At 43.1% G+C, this 12,681-nt stretch overlaps 1 protein-coding gene across 8 annotated transcripts in view; it reads left to right on the top strand.

Annotated features, from left to right (window-relative positions):
- Nucleotides 1–12,681, top strand: part of KDM2B (lysine demethylase 2B) — a 106,529-nt gene that overhangs the window by 49,785 nt on the left and 44,063 nt on the right. For all 8 annotated transcript variants that reach the window (XM_041410471.1, XM_041410464.1, XM_041410466.1 and 5 more), the window contains 2 exons: nt 3,183–3,309; nt 10,800–11,254. In XM_041410471.1, coding sequence (XP_041266405.1) covers nt 3,183–3,309; nt 10,800–11,254 — 582 coding nt within the window. The remainder of the gene's footprint in view (nt 1–3,182; nt 3,310–10,799; nt 11,255–12,681) is intronic.

Raw genomic sequence — 12,681 nt, 5'->3', positions numbered from 1 at the left:
GAGTTCGTAGAGACTCTCATTTTGCAGCCTGGCTTTCCTGGAGGCCAATTAACAGCCAGTCAAACAGGCCAAGCTGTTTAGCTCTCTGCAAGCCCAGCTTGAGGAGCTGCAGAGCAGGATGCCATGCAGGGATTCATCATTTGGCACAGGGGTGATACAGCTCTCTAGTATTGAGGAGGAAGAATGTGTCAACCTAACCCAAATTAATCTAAATTTAACTGCTTTAAAATATTGGAACATGGTGGGAACAAGGGCACTCTGAATATATACGTAAGGTGGTCACTCACAGATGATGGTGTTTGCTATTCACTTGGTTTTCTGGAATGTAAGATAACATATTAAGTGGCTAGCTTAATTATTTTGTAAATAATCATAAATTGCTTTTCAATAGTGTGATTAGATTGATTAAACACAAGGGGAGCTTGTAATGATTTTAATGAGCATTGTGGAAGAGATTATGACTTTTTTCAGGAAAACGTGTCTTACTTGCTTAAGGTTTTTGTTTTGTTTTTGGAGGGGTATATAAATCTCTAAAATAATTTCACTTTGAACTGAAGAAATGGATCATATTCCAGAGAGGATTTTTTCTTGCTGTACAGGAATAATTAAAATTTTTTTCAGTGGATTATAAATTATTAATCACAGAAGTTAGAGCTGGAAATGCCTATTAGATGATCCAGTCTATTTCCCTGCTGGTGGGGAATTCAGTCCTCTGGCAGTGTCTGTCTCAGATATTACACTTCGAACTCATCACAGAACATTTTTAATTTTTTTCCTTCTTTCTCTTATTCCTCCTCCCCTGCCCTTAAGAGTTCATTTGCCTGTGAGTGTACAATGGAAAGAGTATGGACATGCACATAATGCAGTTCACATCCGTTATAATTAATAAATGTGCAGGGATATCACAAAGAGCATATTCCTCTATACTTTTCCATAAGGCAAACTTTAAAAGTTTTTAAAGCACTGTTGGAGTCTCTTCACTGGCAGAAGGCCCTGTAGATCTCTGCACAGTATCTCTGTCTACAGATGGTGTAGAGAGCTCTTCCTTCTGAAGGTTTGTAAAAGCAAAGCCTTCTCGGGCAAACAGTGGATTACAGAGGCATGGAGGGATTTGCTGTGGGTTGGAACATTGATAGCGAGGCAATTAGGAACTCAAATTGAATATTAAAGATTGATATACATAATGGGAGCACTGCATGCATTACTGCCTTGTCTTTCACATTGAATTAACATTGGTAACAACTAAATTTGGTGAAGCTCAGAATCTGTCAACAAATGTTGAGCAATGATGTCTTTAATATTCCCAGGCATGTGGCTGAAAACCTTTTGAAGGCTGAGGGGTGGAAGGCGGCTTCCTGTTTGTAAGTCAATTCTTTGCAAATTTTGTTTCCTGCAGTGCTCTCTTGGAAAAATTTGAGTTCCTTTATTAGCATATATTTTAGCATGGATAATTTCCCCTGTGTTCCCTAATAGTCATAAGTGACTTGATCTCTTCTCTATGACAAATAACTAAACTAAAGGAAAAATTTTCTTCAATGCAAAAAGGCCCTGGGGTTAAATGTTCTCACATTTAGGGGATTGTTGTTTGGCTGGTTGGTTTTTTTTTTCCTTTTCTTTTTTCCCTTCCTTTTTCGTATGTGTGCTTTGTAACAAACCACACAGGGAAACATTTGGGAAGGCAGCAGTGCTGGATGCATGACCTGTAGCAACAAGCAGTTCAGATTTGCCAGCTGTATTTGTGTTGAATTTAAGGGATTTTAATTCCTGAGAATTGCCATGGACTATTTAATCCTACAATGTGATACATCTAGTGTGACAATACAGTATATTTTGTCTTTGTTACATTTTGTTTGACTGCTAAGAGTGTTTGCATTTCCTGTGCCCTGGGAACAGAGGCAAGTTCTTTGGCTGTCCACCTTGGGGACAGGTTTCAAATCTGGGCATTCCAGTAAGTCACTGATCTGCTCAGGTGGATGCTTTGATCACCATGCAGGTGTTTGGACAGTGCCTGCTCTGCAGAGCTGAGGCTGAGTTTGCAGGTGCTGGGTTAGTGGTTCTGTTCAGACTTCGGGCTTTTGGCTGATCTGTGGTGGGTGGTGTTTTGGTTTTTTTTTTCTGAGATAATGCTCCTTTCTGGTGCAGTTCAGCTTTTCACTAAAGGTGGGCGCTCACCCCTGGGCTTAGGGAGCAGTGAATATGCAGAGAATGTTTTAAAGCAGCTCCTGTAATCCCAGTGCAGTGCATGCATGTGAGCCTGCAAAACACAGATTTCTGTGCCACCAGGAGAAAGAGGTGTGCAGTGTAAGTACAAGTGCATGCAAGATGCATGGCATCCATTTTTACCAAACCACAACAAATGCACACATCTTCCTGCATTTTAGGAGCTTCCCATCCTTCTGTGATACAGTGACCTTCTACAGATAGAAAACTATGTTGGAAAGGAAGGAAACCCTCTTTGTTTTCTTTTGTATCTGAAATACTCTTACAAATAACTAGTGTTGGAGAATCCAGCTTTTTGTGTGAGAACAACAGGTCTGAGATGTAAGGAAAAGTACACAGCTTTACAGGATCTTTTGTCAAAATCCTGCTCTTCTATTCTTGCTCTGTTTGTGGCAAAAGCTAACTTGCTACCAAAAGGTAAACCACGTAAGGGATTTTTACTTTAATGTGTAGTTATCAAGAATTTATGTGTTCATTTCTTTAATCAAATTGTTGAGACAACCACAAATGAAAAAGATGAATTTCCTGCTTGACTCATTTTAGGTGATGTTGCCATTTTGATAAAAATCCTGTGATAGTGTTCAGGAGATGAAAAACCCACGCCTTTATTTTAAGTTTTAGTGACTAACATCTGTATGTGACCACCCTATGTTTATACAGCAGGTAAATAATTCTGTAGGGGCCATCCATCAGTTTCATGATTTCACAAGAACACAAACCCTCTCCTCTCCCACCACCCCAAGAGGATACAAATTAGTGAACCAAGAAATGATGCTGTCGTGGCAGGCAGGCTGGCTCCTCATTCCGTATGCTGGAGGCATTCAGCTCCCTGCTCCCACCCTCTCCCCTCCCCCTCCTCACACTGTTTGTGCTCTTGATAACACGATGGGAATGATGACTGGCCCTTGTGCTGCAAACTTCTCTGCCTTCCCCATGGGCTGACAGTGTTGATTTGTTTCCAGGTGCACGCCAAATTCCGCTATCCTTTCTACTATGAGATGTGCTGGTATGTTCTGGAGAGATACGTGTCCTGTGTGACCCAGCGCTGCCACCTCAGCAAAGAGTACCAGAAAGAATCAATGTTAATTGGTGAGTGAATCCTTTGAGTGCAGATTCAGAACTGATGCTGGCACCTCAGGCTAGCTGCTGCTTTGGTTTCTGCAAAGCAGATTATAAACTGAACTGGAGAACTGGAGAAATTCTAATGAACTGTTTCTTTATTTTGGGGTGGGGAAGATTTTTGACTCTGAAGCGTTTCCATGAAGTACCAGCCTACTTTGAATTATTTGTATTGAACATTCCCTTAGCAAGTGGATGCCAGAAAATAATTTTTGGATGTGTTTTTTCATTGGTTTCAGTAATGTTTGTGTTGGGATGATCTGCCAAACAGTTGAGGATTTACTGCCATGTTCAGCACAGCACCTCAGTAGCCAGAAATGTGTGTATTGCAGATGTGCTCTGCTGGGGTGGATGTTTTGTCCTTTTGTAGAGCAGCTCCTGTACAGAACACGTTGTGGTCACTAAACCTGCCTTCTTTCTCTTCTCTTTTCCTTAAATTCTCCTGTAATTCTTTGGTGACTGGGTTCTAGTTCTGCAGAAGAGCAAACCCAAAAAACACCTACACAAATCTCCATGATCTGTAACCCAGGTACAGGGAGGTCAAAGAAACCTTTACAGCAAGAGCTGAAAATGGACCAGAGGAGAGACAGATGTGCCTGAGGCATTACCTTGGCACTGGTGTGAGCTTTGCATCAGTGTGTGCCAATCCAATTGTTGCTGTGCTGAACTGCCTTCTTTTTCCTCCTTTTAATGAAAGCTGGTGATGGTCCATGTTCCCTCTGCTTTTAAGCACAGAATGGCTGAAAATAGCACAAGCACAATCTTAACTGATACTTGTTAAGTGTGGAGGAGGACTAAAGCATTTCTGTGCCCCCTGCTCCCTGAGGTGCCACTTGGAGTGAACCTGGCATGGCTGGCACTGCCCAGAAAAGGGAAATGTTCACCTATGAGCACAGTTCTTAGTAGGGGGGATTGAGGAAGTTAAGGGCAGGTGTTGCTCTCCAGTGAGTTTTACTGACCAAGAATAATTTAAGGGAGCTAATAATCTGTGTAGATAGGCCAGGGGGGATTCCTGGGGTCACTGGGCATTTGGGTGCTTCACATTTTAGCTGAGACCCTGGTCAGAAAGGTTAGTTAAGCAGAAATTCTGTGTCCAGAGGAATTTTTCTCATAAGATTATCCTAGAGGAGGAAAGGATGAATTAGCCCTTTGGATCAGCTCTTCAGAAAGCAGTGAAAAAACTGACAACTGCATTCTTTGGAAAATAAGGACCAATCTCCTGTTGTCTAAACCACTGGCATGGAAAGAAGCTGGTCCTGCAGGCAGGGCAGAGGTGCCAGATCAGCGACGTGTAATTTCAGAACAAATTAGCTGTGGAGAGTGGATGGTTCAGGATATTGAGATGGGACCTTTTCCAGCTAAATCACCAGTGTGAATTCCAGCCCAGCTCCATAATTACTGATAATAGTTTGGTGATCCCTACAAAATGTGCCTCAGTCCAGTTAGCTGGGAGATATTCCAGTCATATAAAAGCTCACTGGGAGCTATAGATGTCCACTGTCTAGAGGGAACAGGATTGTTTTGCATGACCAAAGAGTGCCAGCTCCAAAGGCTTCAGGAAAAGCCTGGCTAGATGGAAAAGGGTTTGGTGGTGATTTGCTCAGGGTCTTGTGACCTGTGGTGGCTTCATTTTCTGGCAGAGAGAGATGTATGCTTTTGTTTTGCCAGAAAATTGGGGTTTTGTTTTTATTTCTTGGCAGAAACTTTACTTTAAAAGAATTATTTTAGTGGGGGTTGTGGTTCAAAAGACCAGGTCTGCTATACTGCTGGATCTTTTACTTTGGCATTTGCCAAATTCGAAGCAGTAAAGGTACATTATTTACCTTTACAAAGCTGCATTGCTTTGTTCTGTGTGAGTAATACTGTTTCAAATTCTTGCTTTGCTTTTCTTTTAACTGGTCTGTGTGCAGCCTCTTGACTTGAATCTCTATGAACTGTAATCTTTGAGTTAAACCTGGTTTGTTCTGTGGAGCCTGTATCTTGATATTGTTCACTTGCTGAGGGATGGGATATCCTAAAGACATCCGTGTTCCAAACCCTACTTCTTTGTTTTTAGGCTTTTCTTCAGAGCTGCAAAAGTCCTTAAATTGTCTCTTCCTTAGGGACTTCTCTATCTGCAAGCAATTTCTTCATTTCCCATGAGGGAGTATCCCTTGACAAAGAATTTCCCATTATTCTTCTTAAGAGTACTGAAGCAAAGTACTTAACTTCTCCTCAAACCCCTCAGCAGATTTAATTGTCTTCTGTACTTCTTGGTTTAAGAAAAATTCTTCATATCCTTTTATTAATTTTCAGAAATTTCTCTTGAATAATCTAAATGTTTCTCCTACTTTGAAAAAACAATTTCCTTGACTGGAAATTTGTTCTAAATTTGTTCTAAATGTCTGTTCTCTGCCTTTCCTTTTGGGTGCTAGAACTGTCTATTTTTCACCCTCCAGTTGTGCTGCTTTCTTTACTTACATAGCTTCTGGTACAGTGACTGTAGTGGATCTTTGAAGTTGAGAAAGTGATTATCAGTAGAGGAGGACATTGACTGGAGATAGTGCAGGACACTGCCCACAGTATCTGGGATTCACAAGGGAATTCATAAAATTCATGGGGATTCTGTTCTCCTGTGTAAAGAAAAAAAATTACTATCTTGATAATGAACATTGTTGTAGAACACAGAAAACAGTTAATCAGCAGTTGGATTTTAAAGATATCTTTAGACTTTCCATACTATGTTTTTATACATGCTATTTATTTGCTTTGACATGAAGGTTGTTAAATTCAGAGTGACTTTCAAGACATTGTCTGTTCCTGAAAGTGTATTTGTGTGATTGTGTTGTGATACCTCTGTCCTGATACTTGTATGCAGCTGTAGCAATTTGTATTGTTCTTTGTATGTTTTCTAAATGTCTCCACTCACAAAAGTTCAGACAGGAAAAAAACCCACCTCTGTGGAGGCAAGGCTGAAACCTGGAGTCTTCCCACTCCCTAAATAAAAACCTGAGTGCAGCTCTAAATGAGGTGGAAGATGATGGCAGTGCCTTCCTCCCCCATTGCTCAGGCCCAGGATGGATTTGCAGGCTGTGTCCTCCCAGGCAGTGTGTGAGGCTGTTCTTTCTCAGATCTCTCCCAGGAGGGCAAACACTCAGGGGGATGACGACATGACAGCAATCACAGGCTGCTGTAAAAGCACACAATCTCTTTCTCTCTTTTCTTTTGCTTGTCTCTCTCAACTGGGACATTTGTCCTGCCAGCTGAAATCAGAAGAGAGCCTATTTGGGTTTCCTACTAGTTTTGAATGTGTGCTGTTTTTCAGGGTGGATATGTCTTCATTATTTTTACTCTTATCATGAATGAGTCTGTACTGGATGTTTTCAACCACAGTTGACCTTCAGTGAGATATGGATGTTGAGAGTGAGCTGACAAAGAGTAATTGGGAGAAGATCCTGGGCTATCAGAGACGTGCTTTCTCTGTAGCCTGCAGCTTTGAAGATTCCCATTGCTAAAATTTTAACAGGATGGCTCTAACTGTATGTTAAGCCTGATGGATATAGAAAATATGCCCTCTGGCACAGTGAAAGAGCCATGTCTCTTTTTTCCCCCCTCTTCCTCAGGGGATGGAATAGATTTGCTCATGATAGACAGGTACCTGAGTATATTGAGTGGTTGCTGTATGGGGTGCTCCATGCAGTGGAGCAATGGGATACATTTCCAGTATGCTCAGGGTTTTTCTGCTAATGAAAATGCCATTGCTGTCTTTAGCAGACTGATAGTAACTGCTGCTCCCAAGTCACAGTGGCAGGGTTTGGAGCTGGGAATGGCAAGGTAGACACTACCCACTGGCCTGTTCTAAATAGTTCAGAAAGGTTTCATGATTATGCCTGATCTCCATCCTTTTCTTTTAAGTTCTCTAATACAGTAAGATGCTTTTCAGCAAGAAAAGAAACTGTGTATAATTATTCTTGTACAAGTGGATAGCTGTGAGGAAAGTTAAGTGGTCTGCCCAGAGCCACAGGGAAGTGAACTGTTACAGAAAAGATTTCTAAGGCTCTGTCCTGTGGTCAAGTCATTGCTGCTCCACCTCTTCACTGAGCTAGATCACAGACTGGTCTGTATGAGCTGGTTTTATTTGCTTTGAGATGGGGGGGTGAAGGTATTTTTGCACTAAGTTGTGTGGGAGCCCAGACTGGATAACCCCTCTGAAAGTGGGCTTCAGACCTGGGACTCATTGGGGCATTGACTCAGAAGAAGAAACAGTTGAGCTGAGCATGTGCTGTTTCCCACAGAGAGACTTAATAAACCAGAAACCTCCAAGTCAGTGGAGCCCTGGTAATACAGTGCTTAAAATGCACTTCTCAACAAAGTAAATGCAGATTATGCTTATGTAGGGCCTCAGCTGACAGCACAGTAACTCTGTCAGACAATGTTTTCATTGAAATGAATAAATAAAAATCATGGCATGTTGCATTACAACAAAACACTCAGAAACACAAAATTGAATCTCCCTCACCTTGAAGTTATCCTTCCATTATTGATTCCCTCGGTGCTTTTTTTTTTTAGACTAGCAGCAGTAGCAGACAGTTGCTGTGTTTTGAGAGCAGCCTGCTCTTAATCCGGCGGTGCACCAGCGCTGTAATCCCCTGGTGCTCCAGAACAGCCTGGTGCACTCCGGGTTAGCGGCAAGCCCCGTGCCCATGGGAAAGCTAGGCAAGGCTGAAGTGACTGCCAGGCATGCAGGGAGCATGCACTGCTGTGGTGGTGTTTGTTTGGGGTCAGGTGGCAGTTGTTTTTGCCTGTCTGTGCCCAGGTGTGGCTGGCACGGCGGCGCTGCCTCGTGCCAGCGGCCGGTGGCAGGGACGCGGTGGCAGGGACGCGGTGGCAGCTGGCAGAACGGAATTGCCGGCCCCCCTCCGTGTGCTGCCTTCTCCTGGGAACAGGCCCCCACTATGCTCTGGTGCTCCACTCCTCTCCTGCCTTTTGTTTCCATAGATTAGAGCAAGAGACAAAAAGTGGAGATCTCTGTTGGAAGCTTTTTCTCCTCGCACCAGAGCGTTACTTGGAGTAAATCATTCCCACCTCCATAACGTGATCTCCCTCGTTTTCTTTAGGCCTTATTTACACTTGTGCTTTGCCCCACTTACAGCCATTAGTTCCTGTTCAGCAGAGCTACAGCACAGGAGGACAGAAACACCATTTTCTTTGTGCAGATTTACACTACTTTCTGTTAATGACACTGTCCTGGCAGCGTAGGGATGTGGATCTGCTTCCACCCTCTCCTGTTTGATGCCAGAACTCTGGCATTTTCTCCCATTGAGGCTGGGCTTTGTGCTTGAGTCAGTTGTAAAACAGCTCACCGAGGCTGTGTGGCTCAGAGAAGGGGGCTCCAGCCCTGGATCCGACAGCCTGGATTCTCATTCCTGGTTTTTCCCTAGATTTGATGTGTGACAATGAGCAAATCGTGCTTTCTCCCAAGCATCTGTTTCCTCAGTTGTAAAATGGGAGAATGACATAAGCTGATTATGTAGCCTTTGAGGTAGGTACGTCTGCTTGCTACTGTGGACAAAGGAAAAAACAGTGTGAAATAAAAGTTGGATAACTGAGTGGGTTTTAAATGTTCTAGTTAAGATATTTTCTAATCCTGTTTATTTTTCTAAGAGAAGCATGGGGGTGTATTAGCACAGAGCAGAGAGGAGGAGCTGCTTTGGAGTGCTGATGCCACCACCTCAGCACACAAAATAATCTGTGAGGCTTTTTTGGAGGATTGCAGGAAGGAAGTTACCCTCCCTGTGGATGGAGCTGGATTTAGCTGCACCCTGCCTTGCTGATAGCTGGTGCTTTCTGTGGCTGCCATCTTTTCACAGGCATTTCAGCTTAAACTTACCTTTCAGGAGTCATTTTATGGCCATTTTGGTTTTGAGGAAAAATGTAATCCTGTCTGAAGGAGTAGAGTGGATGGAGATGCTGGGTTTTTGCAGACCCTGTAGCAGCAGCACACTTGCCCTGGGATGTGTGAGGTGACCAACTCGTATCTCTGGGGCAGTGACACACAGAGCTGAGCTGGCCCTGCAGGGCTTTTATTGGGAGCTGCAGAGCTGAGCAGCCAGGCAGGCTGAGCAAGCTGCCTCAGACACTGCCACTGCCTTGGCACCTCTGTCCAGTGTGTTTGTGACAGGATGGTGCAGACTGAGCACAGACAAGGAGTGTTCCTGTGACCAGGAGGAATTCTCCAGCTTGGAGCTGGGCTCCAGCATTTGTTTTGAACCTTGCTGTTGAACAGCCGGATGCTGAGCATTCTCATTAATGTCCATTTAATCCTTCCTTAAGCATGGTTCACATTGTCCTAATCCAAAGCTACTGCACTGGAAAGCATGGAAGCTGTGAAAGGAACTTTTCATTAATTGTTCTCTCACTTTTTCTGTGTGACTTCTGTTTCCTTCGCAGTGTGTTTTTGTTTGCAGCTCAATCTCATACCCATTTCAGCCAGCAATAAAATTCACATTGATTTAACTGGGTGTTGCCACTGTTAACTGTATTTTCCACAGAAATTCCTGCTGTTGCTAGCCTGCATTCAATGTTGTTCACTTGGTAAGGGAAATTGTGTCTAATAAATAAGAGAAGATGTGTGCTTGAGGGAACCATGGCCACTGGTTTCTACATTGCTTTCACTGCTTGATTGCACGGAGTTGGGTAACAATTGGGGCTCTTAGGGGGAAATTAAGATTAATAGTTCTTTAGACTCAGAAACTTGCCTTTAAATCTTCCTGAGAAGTACCTAAAATGTATCAGGAATGGCATTAAGAAAACCAGTAGCATGGAGCTGTGACAGTCCCTGTGTTTCTCAGTGTGTTTTGTCTTGTTGTCGTAAAATAAGCACAGCTGAAATCCTCTGTCTCAGAAGAGCAATGAGTATTCATGCACTAACAACTGGGGGTTCTTGTTTTATCAACAGTTTGTTGCTTGCAGAGAGGAAAAGTAGTGAGGAGTTGATTTTGTGCTGTGCAGGGTTCCTGGAAGAATGATGATGTACAGCATTTTAACGTGCTTTCTCCCATCATTTCCCCCTCCTCCTTCTGTGCTAACTCTCCTCTTAAAGCTGTAAAGCTGCCGAATCTGGTCTTTTTCGGATTTGTGGGAAAATTAATTGTGTGTGACTTAAGAGCTCTGCCTACTCCTAATTGAAGGCATAGAGGACTGAAGCTTTGAAGAAAGCATAATTTTTCCCTAAATGTTTCCCAGTCATTTGAACTGAGTAGATGTTAATGAAAACCAGCATTAAAACAGACAAACAAGCGCCCCCCTCAAAGAAAAAAAAATTAAAAATCAGCTGAATAAAGCCCATTCCTGTCACATACTCACTAAACCATTCTCCAGTGCCCTTTGAAATAGGCAGCACCTGGCCCCAGTGGTACAGAAGTGCTTCAGCTGTGAGGTTACACTGGCTAAAAATTCAGCATTCTTTTTCTAACTTTCAGATGCAAAAAGAAAACGCAGCACAGACAGCTACTCATCAGATTCGTGGTTAGACATGGATGAAGAATCTTGTGATGCCCATCTCCAGGAGGAGAAGGATGACAGCTTGGATAAGAACTCCAAATCCTTGGTGGATGGCTCCTCCTCACCCAACAGCACACACTCAGAAGGGAAGGAGGCTGCAGGGAGGAAACAAAAAGCCACAGTGATGAGGTACCTGAAAAGAACTTTGTCTAATGAGTCAGATGACAGCATAAAATCAACGACCCCGACAGACTATCCCAAAACACCCACGGGGTCTCCAGCTACAGAAGTTTCAACCAAATGGACTCACCTCACAGAATTTGAACTGAAGGGTTTAAAAGCCCTGGTGGAAAAGCTTGAATCTCTCCCAGAGAACAAGAAGTGTGTTCCAGAAGGCATTGAAGACCCTCAGGCTCTCCTGGAGGACATGAAGGTGGGTGTGATAACTTGGTGATCCACACAAACTCTGCTCTGTGGGCACAGCAGGAGAGCAGAAGGCAGAGTTCTGCTGCAGAGGGGTGGCAGCTTTTGTGTGGTGACCAGCTCATGTCAGGCTGCTCTGCCTGACAGTGAAATGATTCCTTGAGCCAAAGCTGTCTCTGGCTCCTGTTTGCAGCCAGATTTAAGTGACACAGTCCTTTCTGACTGTCACAGTAGTGGCCAAAAGTTTGTATCCTCTCATAATTCAGCACTTGTTATGTTTCACATGTAAATATTATACCTCAAAAAGTCTGTTTATATTTACACTTTTAATCAGCCCTTTTTGGTCTCGTGTCTCCCTGGTGTACACCTCATTAGCTGACACATTCAAAATGTAAATACTTGATTGCAGCTCAGGAGATAGATTGTCTAACACTTCCAGCTGCTTTTTTTTTCCTTTCACCTTTTTCATTTTCCTTTCCTCCATTGCCCTCTATAGGTTGATAATTATTCTCCACTGGTACAATATATTGGTTTTGGGGCTGGTGTGAGGAGTGAGTACTCACTAGTGACACAACTTCTCTGTAGATTTTCAGTCTGTGAACAGTATTGATCTTCAGTCTATACACAACAGCTTTGTAAGGCACAATCTGAGGGGGAAAATATGTGTTTATGTGGTAAATGGGGAAGGAGCCTGTACTATTTTAGTGCAAGTGATGTAACAGCTGCTTAGAAAGGCTTCAAAGCCATTAGAGAAGGCTGAACATGTGCAGTGTGCAGTGGAACCATATTCCCTGATCTTGGAGCTTGGAAGTGTGATGCACTGCTCTCATTCTGGTAAACCACAAGAGCTCAGAAATTCTCTTCTTGCAAAATCATTCACTTTGTACATGAAAGTGGATACACCTGCTCAGAGTTGCAGTTGTAGATTCATGAGCTTGCTCTGGGATCAGTCATCTTTTAATCAGAAATCAAAATGAAGACCAGAAGTTGAATTTGTGGTGAAGCAGAAAGAATGGTCATGTTACTTCTCCAAGCTTGATGCACAGGATAATTTTCACTTCAAAATCCAGAAAGGGGTGCAACATATAATGGCTGGTGCAGATGTTCCCAGTGGGATCCTGCTCCCTCTTTGGATGCCAGACTCCAGAGTGCTGTGAGACATCTCCCTAGAACACAGCAAGGTACCATATGTGAATCTGGCTTAAAGCTCTGTGTGGGAGTATCTGTTTTCCTATTCCTCTCCAGAACAGTGGATTCACTGACTACAGAGATGGAGAACTACAATGGTGTGTTTAAAAAAAGGCCAGTATCACCTTTTTGGTGATACTGTGCTGTAACTGGTATTAAGTGAGCACCTGCCAGTTATGGTGTATAGCTGGATGTTCCATCTCCTTTGATAACTGCCTGCTTCTAAACTTTCTGTCCTTGCCAGCACAT

This window comes from Onychostruthus taczanowskii, unplaced genomic scaffold (assembly GCF_017590055.1).
Source record: "Onychostruthus taczanowskii isolate IOZ18803 unplaced genomic scaffold, ASM1759005v1 scaffold32, whole genome shotgun sequence".
Lineage (NCBI taxonomy): Eukaryota > Metazoa > Chordata > Aves > Passeriformes > Passeridae > Onychostruthus > Onychostruthus taczanowskii.
This window is presented reverse-complemented; position numbering and strand designations above follow the sequence as displayed.